Source organism: Tamandua tetradactyla, chromosome 9 (genome assembly GCF_023851605.1).
Source record: "Tamandua tetradactyla isolate mTamTet1 chromosome 9, mTamTet1.pri, whole genome shotgun sequence".
Classification (NCBI taxonomy): Eukaryota; Metazoa; Chordata; class Mammalia; order Pilosa; family Myrmecophagidae; genus Tamandua; species Tamandua tetradactyla.
This window is the reverse complement of record NC_135335.1, coordinates 20153640-20178604: the sequence shown is the minus strand read 5'-3', so window position 1 is coordinate 20178604 and position 24965 is coordinate 20153640. Positions and strand designations below refer to the sequence as shown.

Sequence of the window (24965 nt, the reverse complement as noted above, 5' to 3'; positions counted from 1 at the left end):
AGCTAAGCTTCAGACCCCAGAATGGAAGCTCTCGTTCAGTTCTGAATCCCCAGCATCTAGGACAGGGTCTGATGCATAGTAGGTGCTCAGTAAACATTTGAACAAATGCATGAATGAGTGCATGCACGAAGGGATGGATGGATCAATCTGCCCGGCAGCACCCTTCCTTCCATCCTTCTGGAAGCCTCCCCTGTCCTCTCCCAGTCCCTTTTTCCTGGCTAAGTGGAATGAAACACCTGTTGTGTTCTAATTCTCCCATCTCACCCACTGCCTTCTCTCTCCCCGCCAGCACCTTCCCTTCTCCTGCCTTGTGCCACGAGTAAAATGAAGGAACCAACAGGCATGGTGCTCCCCAACCTCGCTCGGCCGATGCAATTACTTTACATTCTCACAATCACTCTCAGGGACAGAAATGACCCATGGAACCTCCCAGGGGAGGGGATCTGGGACTCAGGTGGGCTAACGGGCTTGCTAAGTGGGAGAGCTGAGACTCAAATCGGGACCTTCTGATTCCACCTAGTGCTTCCACCTGAAGATATGGTATGTCATGGGAAGTAGGCTTCTAGTGAGGGTTAAGGGTGGGGGAGGAAGAGAGGGTAAAGGAAGGGATTCCTTGGGGGGGGGCAGATCCGACACCGACTGCTCCTGTCCCACCCAACCCCCCCCACCCCGAGTCCAGCAGCCACAGCCAGACCCCTGCACCCCCCACCTCTCCAATCACTCTACTGGGGTTGGGGCAGGGCAGGAGACAGGGGCTTCTCGGAAACCCCCACACACACACACCAGGTCCAAAGCCTAGTTGCCCTAAGACAGAGAACCTTTATTTTTCTATAAAATTATTCCCCATAGACATGTTTTTTTTTTTTTTAAATGCCCCAAGTAAATAACCATCCCCTTGAAGAGGAAAACATCCCCCCAAAAGAAGCTTCCTCCAAAATCCTTCCTGTCACTGTTCTCAACGCCTCCAGCGTTAGCTCCCCAATTCAAGCCTACCCTTCTCTTATTACAGATGGGGAAACCGATGCACAGACTGGAGCTGAGTCAGCCCAGTGGCCAGTGGCCAGTGGTGGCAGATCTGGGGGCTCAGACCCAGGGACTCTCAGTCTTTTCCTCTTCTCCCCCAAAGCCCACTGCCAGTTCTTCAGCCGAGGTGTGCCTTGGAGGGAGAGCTGCTGCCAGTGTCTCCTGCCCCCACTGGGTGGTCACAGCCCCCCAGGCTCTTCTCTGGAAGTTTCTCTGATGGGGCAAGACCCAGGCACACGCAGGCCTCAGGCTTAACAAGTAGGGAGCGTGCCCCTCCCCCTCCCCACCGCCTCCCTTCCCCTACCCCAAGGGCCTGCCAAGGTCTTGTGCAGGACGACACCCCTACTCCAACCCCCCGGAGAACCTCCACGTGCCTCCGCTTGGGGTCTGTATGATATCAACCAGTTCAGCAACGGGAATTCTTTTCTTGCCGATTGTTTCTAATCAGCTGGTAGTTTTAAAAAAATGTCTTTTTTTTTTTTTCCTAAGAAAAACGGACGGCTATTTGAGAAAGGTAGATTTGGTGGGCAAAGTCTTTCTGGACACGAAGGGTTCTGGAAGCTGCGGAAGGAGGAGGAGAAGCATCCATCCTCAGTGCAGGAGAGGCAGGGCTTCCAAACTAGGAGGCGGCGGAGGAGCTTTCTCTCTGGGCTCTGCACTCCCGGTACACCAGGAAGGGGTGCACGAGGGTCAGCAGGGTGGCGAGAACCAGGACCACGTTGACCTGGAAGGAGAGGAAAAGCAGTGAGCTGACGTCGCCCGGCCCATCTCATTTCCAGACCCAGGACCTGCCTGATGCCTGTTTTCCTTCCGGTGTCCTGGAAGGAGAACTTTCTGTTCTTTTCATCCTGCCCCGTGGAGTGAAGTCCGGGAAGCGTAAGATAATGTGCCCATTTCCCAGTGAAGAAACAGAAGCCCAGAGAGGGCACCGGTCAAGGTCACATCCAAGGGGAAAGTGAGCGGTGGTCCCGGGGCCGGGTCATCTGATATGACAAGCAAGTAATTCTTGGGTTTTAACTTTTGCCCCTTCCCCGACCAGCGAGCAGTTTAAAACTTCTTTCCCACCCTTTGTTGATCCTTTTAAAATGAGGCCGACAGCCTGGGAGATGACTCCCAGGGATGAGCCTGGCCCTGGCACTTTTGTGGGATGGACAATGCTTTCCTGACCAGAAGGGGGAAAAGAAATATAACAAATAAGGTATCCGTGGCTGAGGGAGTTCAAATAGAGTCGAGAGGCTACCCTGGAGGTCACTCTTATGCAAGCTTCAGTTAGACGCTGCTACCTATCATAACCTGCCAAACCCCAACCAAAACCATTCCAGCCAACCCTAAAGAACACCTAGGGCATTATAAAAGATTCTACAAAGGTTCCATGCACTAGGGTAACTTTCCAGAAAACTTCATGCTCCAGATGGGTCCCTGGACCAGATAGGTCCTAAAATGTAGAGGGGCCAGCCTCTCCAGAACATCAGCTAATTCCATCCCCCTATCCCACATTTTAGACAGCCCCTTCCAGCACGAAAAAGATGGAATAGGCATAGCCCAAATACCCCTAAAGAGTGGGAGAAAGAGCAAAGGTGACGGTGGAGTTATACAGAGAAGGTAGGGTTTAACAAATGAGTACGACTGCTGAATCATATCAATATTTCTTGTAGCTTCCAGTGTACTTGGAGCAGCTAAAAGTAAAAACCTAAAATTGTGGAATTGTAATCCATACCAAACTCTGAAATCTATTCTACAGCTAATGGCTGGCGCTGTGCCTTGAAATTTATTGCTTTTTTTTTGCATATGGGTTATTGTTCACAAAAAAGAAAAAAATATATCAATTGTGATGATAAAAAAAAAATTTTATTAAAAAAAAAAAGAGGCCAACAGAGCTGTGCAGTGGTCAGAGTATCGAATTCAAGCTCAGTTGTGCACTATAAAGTAAGCTGTGTCTCCTCTTTGAGGCTCAGTTTCTTCATTAGCAAAATAATAATAATATTAATAATAATAATAAAGCCGCCCAATTCAGCCTGGCTCCCAGGGCTGTGTGCTGAGCAGGGAGGCAGAGGTGCAGGGACCCAGCTCCCCTCTCCGGCCGGCTGGGGAAACCAAGGTGTGCTGCAGCCTGTGGGGGCGTCCAAAAGTCGGCAGCACTCACCGCAAGCAAGAAACATCTTTGAAGTCTTAAGTTTTGACTTGAAGCATGCGAGGGTTTTGCACTCTACCCCAGAAAGTGCCTAGCTGTTTCCACGCAAAAAAGAACATGGACTTCCCAAATCTCTGGGCAATCCTGGATTCCCTGGGCAGCTGCGCTGTTACATCCGGTGGGCTTCACTGACTCCCCCAGGACAAGGCGAGAGCTCCGGGGAACCCCAGTTTGAGAAGCAAAATTGTTCCTGGAGGGCCCTGGATCAGACCCCTCAGCCAGGTGCTGGGGCGCCCCCTGCTGGGGCCCCTCGGAGTCACCCCAGGCTGGTTGTCCTTGGCACCCCGCACCCCACATGGTACTTACGTAGAATGGGTTATCCTGGAGCGGCCCCTTGATAAGGGTAAACATCGGGAACTGGAGCAGGGAGACAAAAGCTGACAAGGCCATCACCAGCCCAAAGAGCTTTCCAAAATGCTCTGAAGGGAAACTGGGGAGAGAAGCAGGGCAGCCTCTGCTGAGCAGCGGTAACCCTCTCCCCAAGCAGGGGCCTGGCCTCGGGGGACCTTTGTCAGCCACCTGCTCTCCAACTCCCCTGTCCCAGGTCTGCCTTTCCCCCCACCCCACCCCCCCACCCTCCCACCCCACCCCCACAGCACGTCCAGCTTTCCGAGAGTTTCGAACTACAGGACACCAAGGAGGTCGTGTGCCCCCAGGGAGATCTCCAAGGAACTGAGGGACACATAAACGGTGTTGCATGCCAGGCAATGTGTGCACACTGTCAAAGGAAGCCAGCAGTGAATGCCCGTGGGCAAAAAAGCAAGGATGAAATTTTCTCTCCAACTCTTTCCCTGGAGAGTTGACACATAAAGTAACATAGGGCCCTTGAAGGGTAAATAGGAGTTCAGCAGGTAGGTAATGGGAGGCAACAGCGGAAGCCAAGGCTCGAGTCCAGAACCAGTCCATCCCTCCCACCAGCCTTCACCTCCAGGCATCACCCCCTCCAGGTATCACCTTCTCCACACTGGCCTCCAAAACCCTGCCCTCCGACCGCGTCCAGGCCCCAACATCTTTCACTCCACCATGCTTCCATGGCCCGCTGTGTCCCCCCCCACCAAATCGTACCACTCCTCCAGGCCCACTTACGCAATTGTGAGGAAGGCAGCGTTGCCCCCATAGAGGAAGGAGCGGCTGATCACTTGCAGGAGGAAAGTGACATACTGGAGGGGGAGAATAGGCACCGTGGCACAGACAGCGAAGCCCAGACACAGCAGGGACGTCAGGGACAGGGAGGGCACCACCGAGGAAAGGGCCACCATCGAAGCCGAAGAACCTGGTCCAGAGGGAGAGAAGGGGCTAGGTGGAGGAGAGCATGATAGAAGGCAGGGAGGGGGTGAGGGCAAGAAAGGGGAAAAGTGGGGAGCCACCCTGAGCCCAATCAGCTAACTGTAGAGACCCGGACACCAGCCTTGAGTCCTCTTTCTCTTTCTCCCACATGCCTCCTAAGGCCGGGGCACTGAGCATCTGCAAGCCATCAACAGATGCTGACCGCTGCCCTCCTAAATGTCTTTCCAGGGCATCTTCTCCTCTCCAGCCCCGCTGACTCACCCTAGTTTTAAGCCACTGTCACCTCACTCATGGAATAGTCAATGACCTCCTAACAGGTTCTGCATGTGCTCCTGCCCTCAGCAACCCGTTCTGCAAATAGTGGCCAGACATCCCAAGCAAGGTTACTGGTTATAGCAAAACCCTGGAAACTATTTAAACAGCCACCATAAAGGCTTTGCTGCATCAGCTGGGCTACAGCCACAAAAGGGAGAACGAGGCAGGTAGTGCAGCAGGAACTAGCAGGTAACTAGGTAGGGACTAGGCAGGTAACTCAGCAGCAACTAGACAGGTGTCTAGGCAGGAACTAGGCAAAAGCTAGGCAGGTAATTCAAAGGAATGACCAGAGGTCCTTGCTATAGAATAACCTCTGGAACAGACAGTTACACAAAAAGAACATGTGATGGAATATTATGCAGCTTTAAGACAGAATAAACTTATGAAGCATGTAATAACATGGATGGACCTAGAGAACATTATGCTGAGTGAGTCTAGCCAAAAACTAAAGGACAAATACTGTATGGTCCCACTGATGTGAACCGACATTAGAGAATAAACGTGGAATATGTCATTGGTAACAGAGACCATCAGGAGTTAGAAACAGGGTAAGACAATGGGTAATTGGAGCTAAAGGGTTACAGACTGTGCAACAGAACTAGATACAAAAACTCAAAAATGGACAGCACAATACTATCTAATTGTAATGTAATTATGTTAAAACACTGAATGAAGCTGCAAAAAAAAAAAAAACATGGCAGAGACATTACAATGAAATGCAACGTGTGGTATCTGTGACTGTTTCAAAATTAAAAAAATTTTTTTCAACTATAAAAAAGAAAGAATGTTGCAAAACAACGTGCACGGTATGCTTCCTCTTATCTGAGAAACAGGGAAACAAGGTATATATATATATTTACACAATAAAAGGAGCATTGATATTTTAATTCAGACTTTACTTCCTTGATTTTTACATGTGTATTTCTTTTCTTTTACTCTGAAAATATTCTACATATAAATATATATATAATATTCATGTCAAAAATAATAAAAATGGTTACCTAAAGAAAGAAAGAAGGAAAGGAGAGCAGGGACACAGCTGGAAGCCAAACTTCTTTTGAATATATCTTGCTTCATGGTTTTGGCTTTGGAACAATGTAAACGACTGGCATGCAAATATTGAAGGAAAAAAATTAAATAAAAATAATAGGGGAAAAAAAGGAAGCAAGGCAATCCCAGAAATCAGAAACAAAATAAAATAAAACCAATAAATATAACTCTATATCAGATTGATGGTTCTTAACAGTAATTTGACTGTACATGTCTTGTAGGATATACCCTGAGGGGGAAGGAAGGAAGGAAAAACAGCATTCAGCAATCATATTGTTATTAATAATAATGATATTGTTGATACTAGTAATATATAAAGTATAAATATATAGTATATGAATATAGAATGATAAATACATAAATATACACATGCTACATATATTATTTTACTATATGTATACTACAATATATACTCTATTATTAAGACAGAATATTTTCAGAGTAAAAGAAAAGAAATACACATGTAAAATCAAGGAAGTAAAGTCTGAATTAAAATATCAATGCTACTTTTACTGTGCTGGTTAAAATGACAAGGGAGTGAGCAGAAACAAACGTGAGGTCTGCAAATGGCATTTATACCAAGTGTCCTTTCCAGTCCTACAGAAGCTATTTGGAATCCAGCCAAAGCCACTTGATGGAAAACTCTGCTTTTCAAAGAGTAGTTTTGAAAAAAAGAGTAGTTTTGGTGTTTTTGTTTAAATACGTCACAATTTTCCCAGGTTGAAAGACAAAGGCCCATCTCTTCACAGTAACCACATAGCTAGATAGGTAGCAGCATTATTCATAATAGCCACAAGGTGGACACAACCCAAGGGTCCATCAACATATGAATGCATAAACAAAATGTGGCATATACACACAATGGAGTATTATTCCGATTTTAAAAGGAATGAAGTTCTGAGACATGCTATAACATGAATAAACCTTGAAAGCATCATGTTGGATGAAATAAACCAGACACTAAAAGATGAATATTGTATGATCTTGCATAAATGAAATACCTAGAATAAGCAAATTCATAGCGGCAGAAAGTAGTTACAAGTTACCAGGGGGCAGGGAGGGATGGGGAGTGTGGCAGTTAGATTCAGTTGCCAACTTGGCCAGGTGAAGGCACCTAGTTCTGTTGCTGTGGACATGAGCCAATGGTACATGAACCTCATCTGCTGCTCATTACATCTGCAGTCAGCTAGGAGGCGTGCCTGCTGCAATGAATGGTGTTTGATTTAATTGACTGGTGCTTAAATGAGAGAGCTCAACGTAGCACAGCCCAAGCAGCTCAGTCTTCCTCATCTCAGCACTGGCAGCTCAGCCCAGGCCTTTGGAGATGCAGAAAGGAATCACCCCGGGGAAAGTTGTTGGAACCCAGAGGCCTGGAGAGAAGACCAGCAGAGATCACCCTGTGCCTTCCCACGTAAGAAAGAACCTCCGTGGAAAGTTAGCTGCCTTTCCTCTGAAGAACTAACAAAATAAATCCCCTTTTATTAAAAGCCAATCCGACTCTGGTGTGTTGCATTCCAGCAGCTAGCAAACTAGAACAGGGAGTGAATGCTTAACAAATGCAGAGTTCCCATTTGAGGTGATGGAAAAGTTGGGATAACAGATATAGGTGATGGTCATGCAGTATTGTGAATGTAATTAATACCACTGAATTGTCCACTTGAAAGTGGTTAAAATGGGAACTTTTGAGTTGCATGTATGCTACTACAATAAAAAGGTTTTTTTAAAAGAAAAAAAAATCAATGCTAACTATCCCTGATGTCTTTTTCCCTTCCGAAAAATTATGTGTAACTTAACTCTATCCAAGCCCTAGAAGTAATGACAACCCAAGAGCAGTTAGAAACCCTGGCATCCAGATTGTAGTCTCGAACTATCATTTCCCATTGAAGGGACGTAAGGCTATTTGGAGAAATGGCTGATTTAAGCTCTGGGGCAGGAAATATCCCCAGAGAAGTGAACCTGAACATCTTATTGTGCTAGAAAGAAAAGATTACATGTTAAACGAATGGGATGATATCAAAAGGACACAAGGCCAGATTGACACAGCTCCCAATGGCCAAAGATGGGACAATTTGAGCATCAAGAATCATGCTGGCAGATAATCAGAAAGTATTGGCAAAGTCTCTTGAGGGATGGGAGAAAAAATATGGAGCTATTAAACTTTCCACTGGGGAAACCTCTGATACTGTGTCAAACATTAGGGACACCCAAATCAATCGGCCAAGCCCTTGATCTTGAGGCTTACTCTTGTGAAGTTTATGTATGGAGAGAAGCTTAACCTACCTATAGGTATGCCTAAGAGTTACTTCTAGAGGACCTCTTTTTGTTGTTCAGATGTGGCCTCACTCTCTCTAAGTCCAACTCTGCAAATGAAATCATTGCCCTCCCCCTATAAGGACATGATATCCAGGGGTGAAAGTCTCCCTGGCGGTGTGGGAGATGACTCCTAGGGATGAGTCCTGCCCTGGCACCATCGGTTCAGCAATGTCATCCTGACCAAAAGGGGGAAAAGAAGTGTAACTATTGAAGTATCAGTGGCTGAGAGAGTTCAGATAGAAACAAGAGGCTGCTCTAGAGGTCACTCTTATGCAAGCTTCAGTTAGAAATTACTACCTATCTTAACTTGCCAAAACCATTCCAGCCAATCCTAAAGAACACCTAGGGCCATATATAAGATTCTATAAAGGTTCCATGTGCTAGGGTAACTTTCCAGAAACCTACAACCTCCAGATGGGTCCCTGGACTAGACAAGTCCTGAAATGCAGAGGGGCCAGCCTCTCCAGAATATCAGCTAGGTTCATCCCCCTATCCCATATTATTGACAGCCCCTTCCTATATGAAAAAGTTAGAATGGGGATAGCCCCAATACCCCTAAAGAGTGGGACAGAAAAATCAAAGGTGATGGTGGAGTTATGCACAGCCTCCTATGTTCTGGAGCAGCTGGAAGGAAAAATCTGGGAGGATGGTATGGTAGCCCATGACAAACTCTGGGATCTGTTCTGTAACTACTTGCTGAAGAGTGCTTTGAAAACTGTTGCTTTTTTCTTTCTTCATTTTGTATATATGCCATATTATGCAATTTTTAAAAGTTAATATATTTATTATATATATATTAAAAGAATCATGCTGGCAATGGACCGGAACACACCCAATATATTTAAAATGAGACTTTCAAAAAGAAACAGCTAGTAGCCACCACTGGAGGTTGCTAGGGCACCAATTCATTATTCTGCAAACTGGTAAATAGAGAAGAAAATCAAGCCTTTGTTCTGTCTTTCCTGTCTGAGTTGTGATTTAGGGTAAAAAAAATAGTGAGGAAGAGTCTTTTCTCTCTGGGGGAATTCCAGCTATTAAATACAAAAGGAAAGATAGAAATAGCAAAAAAAATCACCATTTTGCAACCCTAATGAAATAATGGGTCTAGGCACTGAGCATCAATGGCTGCTAAAATCATCAGGGATACGGGTGACGGGACACTTTATAACGAATGGCTCAGACTGGTACTGCCTGAACCCACTGATCAATCCCAACATCATAAAAAGACAGACAACAGATACCAGGGAGATATCTGATAATGGGAGACCCTAGGAAGCCCACAGCTCCACCTCTGAATGATTTTCTCCCAATAATAATAATAATAAACTGAGTCTCTGTGGCCCTCAATCTTACTTCTCATTTGCGGGAAATACCCAAAGACATATTTTTCACATGAACACCAAAAGGATGCCAAATCCAAAATGTGGGAAACTCGATGGGACAGTAGACCCAGTTTCTTCAACAAATGGATGTCAAGAAAAAAAGGGGGACACAGTTACAGATTTTAAAAGATAGGAAACGCATGATCAAATACTTTGTGTGGACTGTGTGTGGGTGCTAATTTGTAAAGAGACATATTTGTATGTATTGGAAAGAGACGGATTTGAAACAAATGGGGAAATATGAGCAGTGACTATATAGCACATGATATTAAGAAATCATTATGGTGTAACTTTTAGAATGGGATTGTGTAATTGTGTAAACTTTGTGTCTGATACTCCTTTTATCCAGATGAGCGAAAAAGTATGGATAATAAAAAAACAATAGGGGGAACAAAGGGTAAAATAAATTGGGTAGATGGAATTGCTCTAAGTACAATGAGAGGGAGGGGTAAGGAGTATGGTATGTGTACGCTTTTCTTTCTTCTTTTTGTTTCTTTGTCTGGAGCGATACAAATGTTCTAAAAAAAATGATCATGGTGACGAATACACAACTATGTGATGATATTGTGAGCCTTTGGCTGTACACCATGTATGGAATGTATGTGGGTACAGATTTCTCAGTGAAAATTATTTTAAAAAAAAACAAAAAAGGAATCATTGTGGCTTTTTTAAGTGTGATGATTTTTTATGGTTATGTTTAAGTAAAAAAAGATGTATTTGTTAAAGATACACTGATTGATATACATACATATACAGATGAAATTATATGGTGATAGCTATCTACTTTTGGCCCCACTCTCCTATCCCCACGAGTTAAAATATCTATCTCAGCATCCCTCTTTTCCTCCAAGGATCAAAGACACACGTTGCCATGGTGCATGGACAGACACATCTTTGCCCCTTGACCCCCAGTCTCTTCTCTACCACCCCTACTCCCGCCACTCTGTGCCTTGGCCAGCCTGAACCCCTTTCCAATTCCTCAGTGTTTTGCTCTCTTCTTCATCACATGGCCCCACTGCATTCCTGGCTCCTTTTTCTCAGACCCCTCCCCTTCATCTTACCCATCCTCCAGGTCTCAGCTTTGATGCCACCTCCACCTGGAAGCCTTCCCTGATGCCAACACCATCCTTACCTAGAACAGCGTACATGTTCTTCTCTGTGCCCTCACAGGTCCCTGAAGGTTTATTCCATGATTGCAATAACCTGATTGCTGGTCTTCTCCACTGCCTGCCATGGACTATCTGGCTTGTCTGTTGTTGAGTCCCCACCCTATACCTGGTACTACAACTGTCACATCATTGGCACTGAGAAGAGTAACAGAGAAGAAGCTGGGCATGGAGGTAAAGGAAAATGCTCTGGGACCCAGGTCTCACCTGTCTTTCTTGCTTCCTTCTGGTACTTCTGTTTAAGCCAGTCCATAAGCAAACCATTCCAGGGGGCAAATAACACTCCGAAAAACTGAGTGATAGCAAATGCATTCGTGTAGGTGCTGACTGCAGAAGGCAGAGAGGGGTTGGGTGATGGGAACAAAATTACTAGGGCTGTCTTATAGGGGAGGACTCTCCCAGCCTGCCCTTGCCCTGGCCGTCCCTTCGCCCGTACAGCCAGACCCCTCTCTAAAGCATATGGTCCTGAGGGGCTCAGTACCCATTCCCGGTGCCCCTGGAGACACTCAGTCTCCAGCAGATATGCAGAGGGGGAGTCAGCCCCATCACATACCTAGTTTCCTGTCCCCACCGGCCAAGGTGGTAAGCAGAGAATTGAGAGTGCCGATGAAGAGGTAGTGCCACAGCTGTATCACAGACAGCCATACTAGGTGCCAGGCAAAGCGCCGAGAGAAAGCATACCTCCAGAAAGAGCCGGCTTCCAGCTGCTTTCCTGGCATCTCTGTTGGGGAGAAGAAGAACTGGCATGAATTACAAGGAAAAGTGGGATTGGGTATGTGCTGGTTTGAAAAGATTAGGTGCCCTAGAAGAGCCATGTTTTAATCCTGATCCAATGTTTTGGGAGCAGCTGTTTCTTTTAAACCTTATTTAGCATGGTAGGTTGGAAACTTGATGAGATTATCTCCATGGGGATGGGGCTTGCCAGGTGGGTCTTGATTAGTTTACTGGAATCCTATAAAAGAGGAAGCATTTTGGAGAGAGTCAGAGCCTACAGAAATGAGAAAGCCACAGGAGAGCCACGAGGCTGAGAGCCCACACAGCCAGAGACCTTTGGAGATGAAGAAAGAAAACGCCCCCCTGGGGGAGCTTCATGAAATAAGAAGTCTGGAAAGAAAGTTAGCAGATGTTGCCATGTTCACCGTGTGTCTTTCCAGTTGGGAGAGGAACCCTGAATTTCATCGGCCTTTCTTGAGTGAAGGTAACCTCTTTTGGGTGCCTTAATTTGGACGTTTTTATAGACTTGCTTTAACTGAGACATTTACCAGGCCATAGAGCCGTAAACTAACAACTTAATAAATTCCCCCTTTTTAAAAGGTGAATTTTTTTAACTCTGACCTATCGTATTCCGGGAGCTAGCAAACCAGAGCAGGGGGTAAGAGTGTACATGTCTTTTAACGGGTCAGTCCGGGGTCTGTCTTTTATCCATGTCTCTCAGGACTCATCTGTTTGCTCTCCAAACTGCCTGCTACTTCTCACTATCATGTCACCGTCACCCCACACCCACCCTGTCCACCAAAATCCAATCTGCCTTTTCCACCCTGGACTCAAAGACATGTCTTCCCTTAATACTTTCTCAGCCAGAATGGTGAAAAGAAAAGACAAGGAGAGGAGAAAGTTAGATCAAGGGAGATGAGGATTTGGGATGGGCAGTTCTTGTTTTGGGCTCCTCCCCACCCCCTGCCTTTCTTTTGGTAACAGCACTCCAAGTTTCCTCTAGAAATCTGCTTGCCCTCTTCTACCCAGCCCACAGGGGAGAGTAAACTAAGCTCTGTCACTCACCCTGGAGCAGGACCTCGAGATCCATGACCAGCCAATGAGGTCATTCTCCCTAAAGTGGTAGACTGGTCGTGATTTTAAATGGCAATCCCAGAGGCATCCTTGTTCTACTCTTCCCAGGGCCTGGCAAGGTAGTTTTCCCTTGATTTGGGGCAGTGTTTGAGTCCTAGCATGACTTCTCCTTTAATTAGCCAGCAGTGGTTTGTGGTGTTTGAAGGCAAAGACCCAAAACACATAGGGGAGAGAAAGGAGGCAGTGATGGAGATAGAACAGTGAGCGAGGGAAGACACAGGAGACTAAATGGGACAAGTATGCCAGATTTAGTGCAATGACACGCAGGGAGGAGTGGGAAAGAGGAAAGGGAAGGCAAATAGTGGAAGGCATACTTCAGGGGGATATGATGAAGTGAGAAAAAGAAAAGAGGGAAAGAAAACAGAGGAGGCAGAGAAAAGAAAGTGTGCACCCAGGAACTTAGTTTTGCTGCCAGTTCTGCTAAAAACTCTGTAGAAACCTCAGCAAGCCCTGCCCTCCTCTGGATCCTCTACACAGTGGGGGGTTTGACAAAAGGACCCTTAAAGCTCTTTCTCTGCCTGACTTTTTCTGGTTCTGAGGCCCTGAGGGAGTTCTGGAGATGAGATGCCAGGCCAGTCACAGGAAAAGGCCAGGAGTGGAAGCAGAGATGGGCTGATGGGCAGAGCTCACCATCCTTCAATGAAAGGAGCTCCTGTGACTGTTGCTCTATTTTCTTGGTCTCCACTGGTTCCTTCTTCTCTTGTCCAGGACCATTCCCAGGGCACAGGCTGGAGAAACAAGAAGCCCCCACCCCAACCCCGCAATTCAGCCCAAGAACCGTAAGCCAAGCCTGAGGTTCGGGCTGGAGAAAACAGTGCGGTGGTTCCAGAATTCCATCACCTGGGAAGCTTTCAATGATCCCAAAGTCCAGGTCACACTCAGACCAACTAAATCATAAGTTCCGGGAGTGGGAGCCAAAATTCCACATTTTTGAAAGATCGCCAAGGGACTCTAACGTGCAGCAGACTTTGGAACCAGTGGAAACATGAACAAATAGAACAGAGCTCCCTGGCTGTGAGAACGCTGCTCAGACTTAACTTTTCTGAGCCTTGTCTTTCTCATTTGGAAAATGGAGATATCTACCTGAGAGGATGACTGCAAGGATGAAGTCAGAGAGCACCTCGGGTTGGGAACAGCGCTGGTGCACAGCAAATGAACTCTCTTCCTCTACTCCTTGTGTGATCAACTACAAAAACAGTGGCATCCTCCCCCCTACATGGGACATGACACCAAGGGCTGAAAGTCTCCCTGGCAGCATGGGAGAGGACTCCCAGGGATGAACCTGGCCCTGGCACCATGGGATCGACAATGCCATCCTGATCAAGGGGGAGAAAAGAAGTGTAACTAATAAGGTATCAGTGGCTGAGAGAGTTCAAACAGAATCGAGAGGCTACTCTGGAGGTCACTCTTATGCAAGCTTCAGTTAGACATTGCTACCTATCATAACTTGCCAAATCCCAACCAAAACCATTCCTGCCAATCCTAAAGAACACCTACGGCAATATATGAGATTCTACAAAGGGTCCATGCACTAGTACAACTTTCCAGGAACCTACAACCTCCAGATGGGTCCAGCCTCTCCAGAACATCAGTTAGTTCCATCCCCCATCAATATTATTGACAGCCCCCTCTAACATGAAAAAGTTAGAATAGGCATAGCCCAAATACCCTTAAAAAGTGGGAGAAAGAACAAGGGAGAATGTGGAGTTATACAGAGAAGGTAGGGTTTAACAAATGGGTATGACTGCTGAATCATTATATTGATATTTCTTTTAGTTTCCAGTATCTTAGAGCAGCTAGAAGTAAAAACCTCAAATTGTGGAAATGTAACCCATACCAAACTCTGAAATCTGTTCTACAACTACTTGTTGCAATGTGCTTTGAAATTTATTACTTTTTTTATATATATGTTATTTTCCACAAAAAAGAAAAGAAAGTCATTGTAACAATATATACATATATATTCCTTCTATATATATATATTCTATATAATATATATATATTCCTTCCAGTCTCCAATGTTCTGGAGCAGCTGGAAGGAAAAATTTGAGATGATGGAATGGCAGCCCATGACAAACTCTGGGATCTTTTCTGTGACTACTTGTTGAAGCATGCTTTGAAAATTGTTGCTTTTTTCTTTCTTTGCTTGGTATATACGTATATTATACAATTTAAAAAGTTAAATAAAAAAATAATCAGTGGCATTCCATCACCTGCCCCTGTATCTCCACCCTTTGCAATAGGGCTCTGAGGCTCTTCTCATCAGGCCACTATGTCTCCCACCACCTGAATCTGGGCTGGCCTCATGAACTTCTTTGACTAATGAAACACAACAGAAGTGATATGCCAATTCCAAGCCAAAACCTTGTGCCTCTCTGCACTCTCCCTTCCAATCCTGAAACCACCATATAAACCAGTCCAAGCTAGCCTGCGAGGATGACAGCCAGACGATTTAGACAGCCCCATCACCCCAAATGACTAAGAGACAAACCCCGTGGGAGAGAGGGCATCCTAGACCAGGTACCCCTTAGCTGACCAACCAGGTGATTCAAGATGCATAAGCAAACTCTATCAAGATCATAGAAGGGGGGCCGCGGTGGCTCAGCGGGCAAAGTGCTTGCCTGCTATGCCGGAGGACCTCGGTTCGATTCCCGGCCCCAGCCCATGTAACAAAAACAAAATACAATAAAACAAGAAAATGTTTAAAAGATGTTTCCCTTTCTTCCTTCCTTCTATCCTTCCTTCCTTCTCTCTGTCTTTCCTTTAAAAAAAAAAGAAAACAACTCTACATTTTCAGGCAGTTCCCTCCAGCCTCTCCATTACACCTTAACTAAAAAGGAGATATCTATTTAATGCGTAAGAATAACCTCCAGAATAACCTCTCGACTCTGTTTGGAATCTCTCAGCCATTGACAATTTATTTGGCGGGCCGCGGTGGCTCAGCGGGCAAAGTGCTTGCCTGCTATGCCGGAGGACCTCGGTTCGATTCCCGGCCCCAGCCCATGTAACAAATACGGAGAAACAGAATACAATAAAACAAGAAAATGTTTAAAGATGTTTCCCTTTCTTCCTTCCTTCCTTCCTTCTATCCTTCCTTCCTTCTCTCTGTCTTTCCTTTAAAAAAAAAAAAAAAAAGATCATAGAAGGGCCCTGATCAAGATGCCTACCCAGCTACCATAACTACAGACTTACGGGAAATATTAAATGCTTTAATATTTTAGGGCATCGAGTTTGGGGGTAGTTTGTTACACAGTGTTAGCTAACTGATGCACACCTGATCCAGTCTCCTTCACCTGTGACGGGTTTCCTCTACCCAACCCTACACACGCCTGCCCCATTCCCTTCTTCCCACCGCAGGTCCGATGAGGGGCTTTTGCCCACGATTACCAGATCCCGGTCCTTACCCATAGCGGTAGTCAGGGGGCAGCGGGTAGGGGATGTGCCCATAGGGCATCAGGAGGAAAGTACGCCCAACATGCCAGACACTGCAGACAGAGATGAAGACGAAGGAGGCCCTGAGACTGATGTGCTGTTCATACAGGAGCTGCAGAAAAAAGAGGGGAGAGTCAGTATGTATGGGGTATCTGGGAACTCTATACTTCGTGCATGATTGTTCTGGAAACCTACAACCTCTCTAATTTAAAAACAATGAGAAAAGAGTTTTTTAAGATACACTTGGGCAACTTCAGTGCAAGAGGTATAGACTGGAACCCCTGTTTCCAAGTACAGGCTTTTGCTAACTATCCCGGAAGCTGATTTAGGACACCTGGCATGCAAACACACACACACACCCTCACCTCACCCCAGATCCCACCCGGCAGCAGTGCCGTCATCACATCACCTACTCCCACAGCCTCGCAGAGGCTTTTAGCATGGCTCCTCAGATCTTCTAGCCCAGAGCACTTTTTTTTTCTCAGTAAGAGCAGAGTCCTTTAGCTTAAACCATATTTTATACGAAAATTTAACTCATCCAACAGACCACTAGACAGCTGCCCAGTCATCCTCTCCCATTTCCCTTGGAGACCCACAGAACATCCAAGGGACCCCTGAGAATCCCTTAGAACCCAGTTTGAAAACCACTGATCTAACTCAACCTCTTCATTTTACAGAGGATGAAAGTGAGGTCCAGAAAGACACTTAAATTGCCCAATCAGAGCAAGTAAACAAGATTAAATAAGGAATCCAGCTCCTGCTCCAGTGCTCTTTTCCCTTCCAACTCTAAAAGAGAAATGAGAAAGCACACCCCAGGGAAGGAGGAAGAGTCTGGAAAGATTCTCTTATACTGAGTAAGTGCCCCAAGGGCTCAGTCTCTGGGTGACTCTCCAAGCCAGGGCACTCCTGGGGATTAAACTTGGCTCAGATCTGGGGAATGACTTACAGGTTGGGCAGCTTAGGGTGTCAAGAACCTTCATGTTTTTATTTCTTAACTCAGCCATCTTCAGTGTATGTGGCTTTTATCCTCTGGCTTGTTGCCTCATAATCACAAGATAGCTACCACAGCTCCAGCTATCACACTCTCCCCAGTCTTTAAAAAAAGGAGTGCAGGAAGGAGGACACAGGGGGAGGGATTTTGTATTGCTCTGCTCTCACCTTCCATCAGGGAGGGAAGTGTCTTTTGAAGTCCTCTGGTATATACCACCTTCACATCATTAACAAGGAATCGACCATATGCTTACCTCTACCTATCATTGGCAAGGGGGAGAGGGAGTGCCACAGTTGGCTTAGATCAATAAGGATTTACCCCTTGGGCTGGGCACATCACTACATGTGTGGTGGTTTGAACCAGTGTACCCCAGAAAAACATGTCCTTAAACTTAGTCCATTTCTGTAAGACCTTTTGATGAGGTTACTTCAATGGAGGTATGGCCCAGCCTAATCAGAATGGGTCTTTAATCCTATTCCTGGGGTCCTTTATGAAACAGTAGGAAATTCAGACACAGAGAGAGAGAAAGCCAGGGGAACCAAGAGGCTGAAGTTTGACAGAACCCAGAAGAGAAGGGAGAGGCCAGGGGAAGCAACTATGGCCCAGGGCCAAGGGTCACCAACAGCCAGCTCCAGAGTGCCAGTCTTCAAGAAAAAGTATTGCCTTGATAAGGCCTTGATTTGGACTTCTCTCAGCCTCAAAACCATAAGCCAAAAAATCCCTGTTGTTTAAGCCAACCTATTGCATGATATTTGCTTTAGCAGCAAGGAAACTAAAAGCATGCTCGCTGTTAGCAATGAAGAAAGTAGAATGTCTATTGGGAAAGCCACCAACAGCCCTGGTCACAGGCCATCCCCCCGTTTCCCAACATCGGTTCTTAGGAGAGCTAGAGAGGCCTCTGTGTCTGCTCCTGCTACCCTATTCACACTACCTCCCACCTCCGTGTCCAAACAAAAGCTCATGGCAGCAACCACCCCATTCCTAGGCGTGCTCAGCCTCTGCCCAGAGAGGGAAGGTCCACTGAAAGCCATGTCCTCCCTCAATCTCCACCCCAATCCTAGGTAAGTGTGAAGAAGGAGTTTAATGGTCACCAGTTCAGGGTATAGAACAGACAGGCCTGGGTTCAAGTTCAAGTATCAAGTTTACTAGCTGCAAGATCTCCTAGCAAAGCATCTTATCCTCTCTGAGATTCAGAGGTCTCATCTGCAAAATGGAAATAAAATAGTACCTATTTGTTTAGTTTTCTTTCCACTCAAGCAAATACCATGCAATAGGCTGACTTAAGCAATGGGCACTGACAAGCTCTCGGTTTTGAGGCTAGAAGCCCAGACAAAGGTCAAGATGATGCTCTCTTCGTGAAGACTGGCATTCTGGGGCTGGCTGCCGGTGATGCTTGGTTCTAGGTTTCTCTGTCACACGGTAATGCATATGGTTTTTCTCCTGGCCTCTCCCTTCTCTTCCAACTTCCCTTGACCTTCAGCTTCTTGATTCCCCTGGCTTTCTCTCTGTCTGAATTTCATTCCAGGAATAGAATTCAGACTCATCCTGACGGAGTTGGGTCACACCTTAACCGAAGCAACCTCATCAAAAAGGCCTACTTACAATGGGTTCACACCCACAGGAATGGGTTAAATTTAAGAACGTGGTTTTTTTCCTGGGGTCTGGGCAGCTCCAAACCACCACACCTCCTTAGAGAGCTGATGGAGAGAACACGTGTAAAGCTCATAATACAAGCGCCCAGCATCAATAAGTGCTCAGCAAATGCTGACGACTGCTCTTTTTTACCTTAATGATAAGGAAAACTGCAGAGGAAGAGTCAAACGCCCCGTTGTACAGGGTGATGATGGTGAATCGGTGTTTGCCGAAGAGGTTCCCAATCTGGAGAATACACAACCAGGCTGAATGACTGACTTACTCACGAAACAATTATTTCTTGAGCATCCAGCTTGTGTCAGGTCTTCATTGCACCCAAACCCATCCTCTACCCCAAAAGTTCCCACCCAGGTTCGGGCCAGTCCCATCTGAGAAAGTCAGTCATAGCAAAGGGCTTCTCCCTCCCTCCACTCTCCCCTCTCCCCTGCCCCATAAGGACGGGCCCCTACCTGCAGGTTGGTGATCAAAAACAGGATTCCTCCCACACTAAGCATGGGCATGGCCAGGAAGAGAAGCACAGCTGTGTCTGGAATGATCAAAGACAGGGGTGGGGTAGGGGTGGCCAGGAGATTGGTGTGTCACAAGTGTCATCCAAGCATGGAACCCCAAACTCAAGCACTCCCTTTCCTCCAGGAAGCCTTGGCTCCCACCTGCTCCAAATCCCCCACAACCCGAGGGTCAGGGCCACACTTCTAGCCAGGCTTCTCATCTCCTTCAGGGGTCTTGAGGTATGGGCCAAGGCCCCCCAATGTCCTGCGAGGTCTCCTGAGACACCTTCTCCCCCAACACAGAGGGTCTTCAGCCCACGGCAGGCCGGGCTGCACAACAAGCAGCCCCTCTTATTCACCCCTGACGTCGAGGGGAGAGAACCCTGGACTCGGGGACACACCCAGGCGCAGCCCCCAAGCTCAGGACCTAGAAGCTGGCTTCTGACTCTGTGACTCAGTCATCTCATCTGTTCAATGGGGACAACCGTCTCGGCTGGCCATACCTCATGAGGTTGCCATGAGAATGGAATGATAAGATGACCATACATTGCCTTCCCTTTTTTCAATCAACTTTGAGCACTTCCTAGAAATGCAGGACAGAATGTAACATGCTCCTTACCCTTGAAAAGCCTGCCATGCAAACAAATCACTACACTAAATCCCATAAATGTTCGGTGGTAGCAGAAATAGCTAAGGCGTCAGGGCTGGGAAAGCCCTTGAGTCATTAGTTTTTTCCAAACCACCCACTGCTGTCAAAATTTTGGCCACACCCCATTACTTATTGAACTTTCTTCTTTAATTTGACTCACTTTCAGCCAAATGAAATCCATCTTTAAAGGAAACTTTGTATCACTACTGTAAATGGGAAATACTTGTGTTGCTTGGTCATGAATGGAAAATCACCATAGAAATACAAACAATGAAAGGAAAACAGTGTTACTAAACACTAAGTGGATACAGTTGTCCTTAGAAAGTTCAGACCCTGAGACTTGCCATTCCCAAGCCGTGTTAAAGTCAAACTAGCCCCAAATCCAGACTTTCTTTCATGAAATCAGGACTGAAAGGGAAATAGAAAGAGGATAACTTTTCCACCAGGTGATTCAAGGTTTGTCAACTTGGCAGCTGTATATCCCTCGCTCACACGTCCTCTTAAGTAACTACGGTTCTATAACTGAGAAGCCCCATAAACTGCTAATTTTAGAGCATTCACACTGTTTGCAAGTCAATTTCTATCTTTAGAAAATGTACAACGCTCCCTAAGGCACTCAAGGTTGGCCAGGGTTCCTTCCAAAATAGGGTCATTGTGGCCTCAAGGCTCTTTCCAAAAAACAAAAAGCCCTCTTTTATGGAGAAAGGTGGGGGATTATGGCTCAAATGATTCAAAACTGTCGAGTGAAACACACCCAGCAACCACCTCCACTTCCAGCCATTTGAAAAGCATGAAGCTTGCTTAAGGAAAGTGGCTTTCATTAATGGGTTTGAGCTGCCAGACTACCTCAGACCTGTCTGGTCAAGGTCACTCGCTGTCAGTGTTTGCCGAGCACAAGGGGAGACGATTCCAAGCCGCCGTCCTATAGGCTAAGTCCCACAAGTACACTAGAGTTCTGTACTTTCAATTGCTGACCCCAAAACTGAACCGCGTAACCTGACACTGCAGGGTACTACTGGAAGGTACCCTGCAGCCAGCCTAATCTAGAGGTTAGGAAAGAGACTTGCCCCCCTCCCCCAGTTGCACTTTCCACTAACTGGTTCTGCAGCCTGGCGCAAGTTTGTGCAAGGCCACCCTCTCTGGCCTCTGTTTTCTCCTCCACATGGTGGAGGAAGGAGGGGTGAACAGGACTGTAATTCCCAGACTGTGGGATGTTACAGACCAGTAAAATTTGAAAACAAAACCTCTGGCTGCAATAGGTTTGTCAACGTTTACCCTGCTAAGCAAGGAGGTTTTCAAAGCAGCTTTCATTCATATCCTTATTCCATTCATAAAAGAACATTTTAACAGATACAAGGGGAAGAGAAGTAATCTTTTGAATAAATTCTATTATCTGAAGATGTCTGTGGTAGTTAGATGCAGGTGTCAACTTGGCCAGGTGAAGGTGCCTAGTTATATTGCTATGGACAGGAGCCGATGGCATGTGAACCTAATCTTTTGCTGATTATGTCTGCTGCAATGAACATTTGATTTTATTGGCTGGTGCTTAAATGACAGGGCTCAATGTAGCACAGCCCAAGCAGCTCAGCATTCTTCATCTCAGCACTCACAGCTCAGCCCAGGCCTTTGGAGATGCAGAAAGGAATCACCCCGGGGAAAGTTGTTGGAACCCAGAGGCCTGGAGAGAAGGCCAGCAGAGATCACCCTGTGCCTTCCACATAAGAAAGAACCTCAGTGGAAAGTTAGCTGCCTTTCCTCTGAAGAACTAAATGTTAACTAAATAAATCCCCTTTTATTAAAAGCCAATCTGTTGTGTTTCTGGTGTGTTGCATTCTGGCAGCTAGCAAACTAGAATAATGTCCCTCCAAAGTTCTTGTTTTTCACATTTCTCAATAGACTAAACTGTTTTCCCAGAGCAGCAATAACTCAATACGTCTCAAAATTGTCTCCAGCTTCAAGTCTGTGGCTAGCCATGGGGGTCACTGTGTTCTTCCCAGAAGTTCCTAAGCCCGCCTCAGCCACCAGATGCCCCAGAGCTCCCATCCCGATGCCACCCTCCCGCCCCTGACAGCACAATTACCTGCAGAGGTGAACGCTATAATGAGTGTTGCGCTGGTGTAGAGAACACTGAAACACAGAATGAGAGGAGCAGGATGTTGTCAAGGAAGGAGAAAACAAAGCATTCTGCCTGCCCAAGCTCCGAATTTGGGAGCTGCCTCCTGCATTTGCAGCCAGGGAGTTCTATGGGCTTTGATGCCTCTTGTGCCCCAAACTCAGTACCAGGTGAGAAAGCCCCACTGGGACTGAGATGTGGTCCTGACCTCAGAGACTGGTGGAATTTTGCCCAACCCGAGGTCCAAGGCCAGGGAGGCTGGGAAGGCCTGAGCAGTAAACTCAGCTGAGGACAGTGACGGGTGTAGGAGGTCCTGCGGGGCTTAGCTGGAGGCAGACCCGGTGGAGCCAAGACCTTCCCTCTTGGAAGTCCCAAACAGGCCTAAAGTGGTGCCCTTGGAGAAGGGGGCTAATGCCTGGTCTGCAAATCAAAAGCTTGAGTTCTACTTCCTCCTGGCTACATGAACTTGGGCAAGGAGCTGTCCCTCTCTGGGCCTCAGTGGTTTTCTATAAAATGACTGATCTAGAGCCCAAGTCTAAAGTTCCAGGATGCTTTGATTTCAGGACCACACCCCAAGGTTACAGGGAGCCCTCAGCGGTTTGAGGGGCTGGTGAGGCATGGGGTAATACATGTAGTGCCCTCACACAGAAAGGCTGGAGAAGAGGAAGGGGGCACAGGGAGGCAAAAGGAGGAGAGAGCAGGCCAAAGACCAAGAGAGACTGAGAAAAAACAAAGTCATGATGTCCCCAAACGCTTAAAGAGTGACTCTACGCACAGGCTACTCCCTGTCCAGCCAGGCCTTTTGCCCCTCTCTCTAACACCTAAGCTCTCACATGCCTCTCAGGGGGCACCTGCTCTGGGTCTTATCAGCCTCCAGCAAGCTGCTGCTTCTTGATGCACCTTGGCAAGTGGAGCCCAAAGATTAAGATGCAGGAGCACAGCCTGAGTGAGATGCCTCTGTGTGGGAAACACTGACCTCAAATTCCCCCCATTGGAGACACCCAGAAAACTTAAACTGCTAAGCCCTTGGGGAGTGACAGGGAATGAACTGGATGAAGACGCAGCCTGAAAGTGAGGACTTGCAGGCCATAAGTACAAGGACCCCCCAAGTGAAGGCAGGGTGGTAATTTTAGGTTTTGCCAATTTCGTAACTCTGTCCCAGGCCAACCCTCGCAGGATGGAGGTCGGGACTTCTGCTCAGTTCAGCATATCATACAGGAAACACATTCTTCTAGAACAGGGAAGGAGGTGAAGAGCAGGAAGGAGAGGTGGTGGTGAGAGGGGGCAGGGAGTGGGTGGCCCCAAGAGACAGAGTCCACACGAGGGGCTGTTCCTAACCAAGCTGCTGAGCCTCTCCCATGTGAGGGAGCTTTGGGTGCAGGAGTCACCAGGGCTGCCCAGTTGCCCGCCCTGGGTCTCCCTCTAAGCTTCTGGAAGGAGTCCTCTCACCCATCCCTTGCCCAGGCTGGGCCTTTGGGACTCACATGGCTATGAGGCGGGTCACGGTGGTCTTAAAACGGTCAAAGATGTAGCCGCTGGGGAATGTCATGAAGTTGATCGTGAAGGATGCCAAGGTAAAGATGAGAGAGAACCTCTCATCCTGAACTTTGCAGTCTGAGGAGAGAAAGAGGGTTCTCAGAAGCCCAGTGTGCACCGACCAACTTCCCAGTTAGCCAGCCTTCCCACCAGGTGGGTATCCAGTCCAGACTCCCCTACAGGGCAGCTTCTTCCATCTTGGAGAGCTTGCCCAGAGGAAAGTTCTCCCTTAAGCTGAGTTAAAACATGAGTCTCCCTATCCATCCCCATGGGATCTGGGCCTGCCTCCCCAGGCAGTTCCCAGACCAAGTCTGGGGCTGACCCTCCCTGCCTCTCACCCTAGAGGGCCAGCAGGGCAAAGAGGGGGGTCACGTTCTTTCTTTCGCTTCCCACAGCCTGGGAACCAGACTCAGCTTGTCTAGAAGCTTCTCATCCTTGCCCTTACCAGGCTGCCTGGTGGCATTGCCCGTCAGCCCCGTGGCATTGCGCGTCAGCCCCGTGGCATTGTGAGTCAGCCCCACACTCGGCTCACACAGCTCCTCGAAATAGCGCTCTGTTTTGAAGACAAACACCAGAGAAGCCCAGCCAAAAAGGACGCCGGCAAAGCCAAGGCACTCCAGCAGCCCGGTCAGCAGCGTGGCCAGGTGGAAGCACAGGCCCTGGCCGGCCATGACCTGAGGCGCAGTGGATCCCTCAGTCCCGCTTGTGGGCCCCTGGGCTGAGCACAGGGGCTGCGAGGTCTCGGCGTTGACGCAGTTTGGAAAATTCCTTGGCAAGGGCTGCTCCGGTCCCGTAGCCTTCCGAATCCTGGCTGTCTCCGGCCTGGGCAGGAGGTTTCATCAACCTGTCCAAGGCCACATGGCTGGTCACCACCCAGACAGCTGAGTCCCCAGAAGTTTCCCAACTAGAGCGTGGTACTTAGGGCACCCACGCCCGGGCCTCCCCACGCACGTCCTGAACCCATCAGCTTCTGGGAAAGCACGCAGAGGCTGTCCCCACGACCCCACCCACTCACCCAACACACACACACACACACACACACACACACACACACACACAAGGGCACTTCCCACAGAAACACCCCGGGGGTTCTGGCCGCGATAGCCCCCCTACCAGCTCCAAGGCCCCGCGACCCTCGGCGCCCCCGCGTCCTACCGGACCCGCTCCTCGCCGGCTGCCGCTCTCGCCCCAGCCACTTCAGGTTCAGGTTCGCGCCACTGGCAGCCCCTCCCAGGTCCCTCCTCGCCTCCGCCCGCCCGGAAGGGGCCGGGACAGGTCTGGCGGGCTCGGGCCCCCACCCCTCCCCTTCACTCTGCCTCACTTCCTTCTTCTCCCTCGCTCTCGGTCTCGCGCGCTCGGTCTGAGTTTGGGTCTTGTTTTTTTCTGTTTTTTTGTTTTTTGTTTTTTCTTCTCTCGCTCTAACTCCCGAAGTAGTTCTTCATGTCCCCCGATTCACGCTCACCCTCCCGGTTTCCCTGCCTGTCCTTTGCCTTGGCTCTGATACTTTCACACGCGCATGCAGTCTCCC

The 24965-nt window shown here is 47.6% G+C and overlaps 1 protein-coding gene across 3 annotated transcripts; it reads right to left on the bottom strand.

Annotated features, from left to right (window-relative positions):
• Positions 1-799: 799 nt before the first annotated feature.
• On the bottom strand, positions 800-24704 carry SLC43A3 (solute carrier family 43 member 3). Of its 3 annotated transcripts, none has more exons than XM_077116228.1 (13): positions 24593-24704; positions 23883-24281; positions 23386-23515; positions 21869-21915; positions 19101-19177; positions 18784-18876; positions 15980-16119; positions 13206-13303; positions 11281-11448; positions 10935-11054; positions 4301-4487; positions 3521-3644; positions 800-1747 (listed from the first exon to the last, which is right to left on the bottom strand). In XM_077116228.1, the coding sequence occupies exons 2-13, from the start codon at positions 24106-24108 to the stop codon at positions 1643-1645; spliced, it is 1515 nt and encodes a 504-aa protein (XP_076972343.1). In that variant the 5' UTR covers positions 24109-24281; positions 24593-24704; the 3' UTR covers positions 800-1642. The 3 variants fall into 3 exon arrangements, with proteins under 3 accessions (XP_076972343.1, XP_076972344.1, XP_076972345.1); XM_077116229.1 differs by having other exon boundaries at positions 24598-24641; XM_077116230.1 differs by lacking the exon at positions 24593-24704 and having other exon boundaries at positions 23776-23887.
• Between the last annotated feature and the right edge of the window lie 261 nt (positions 24705-24965).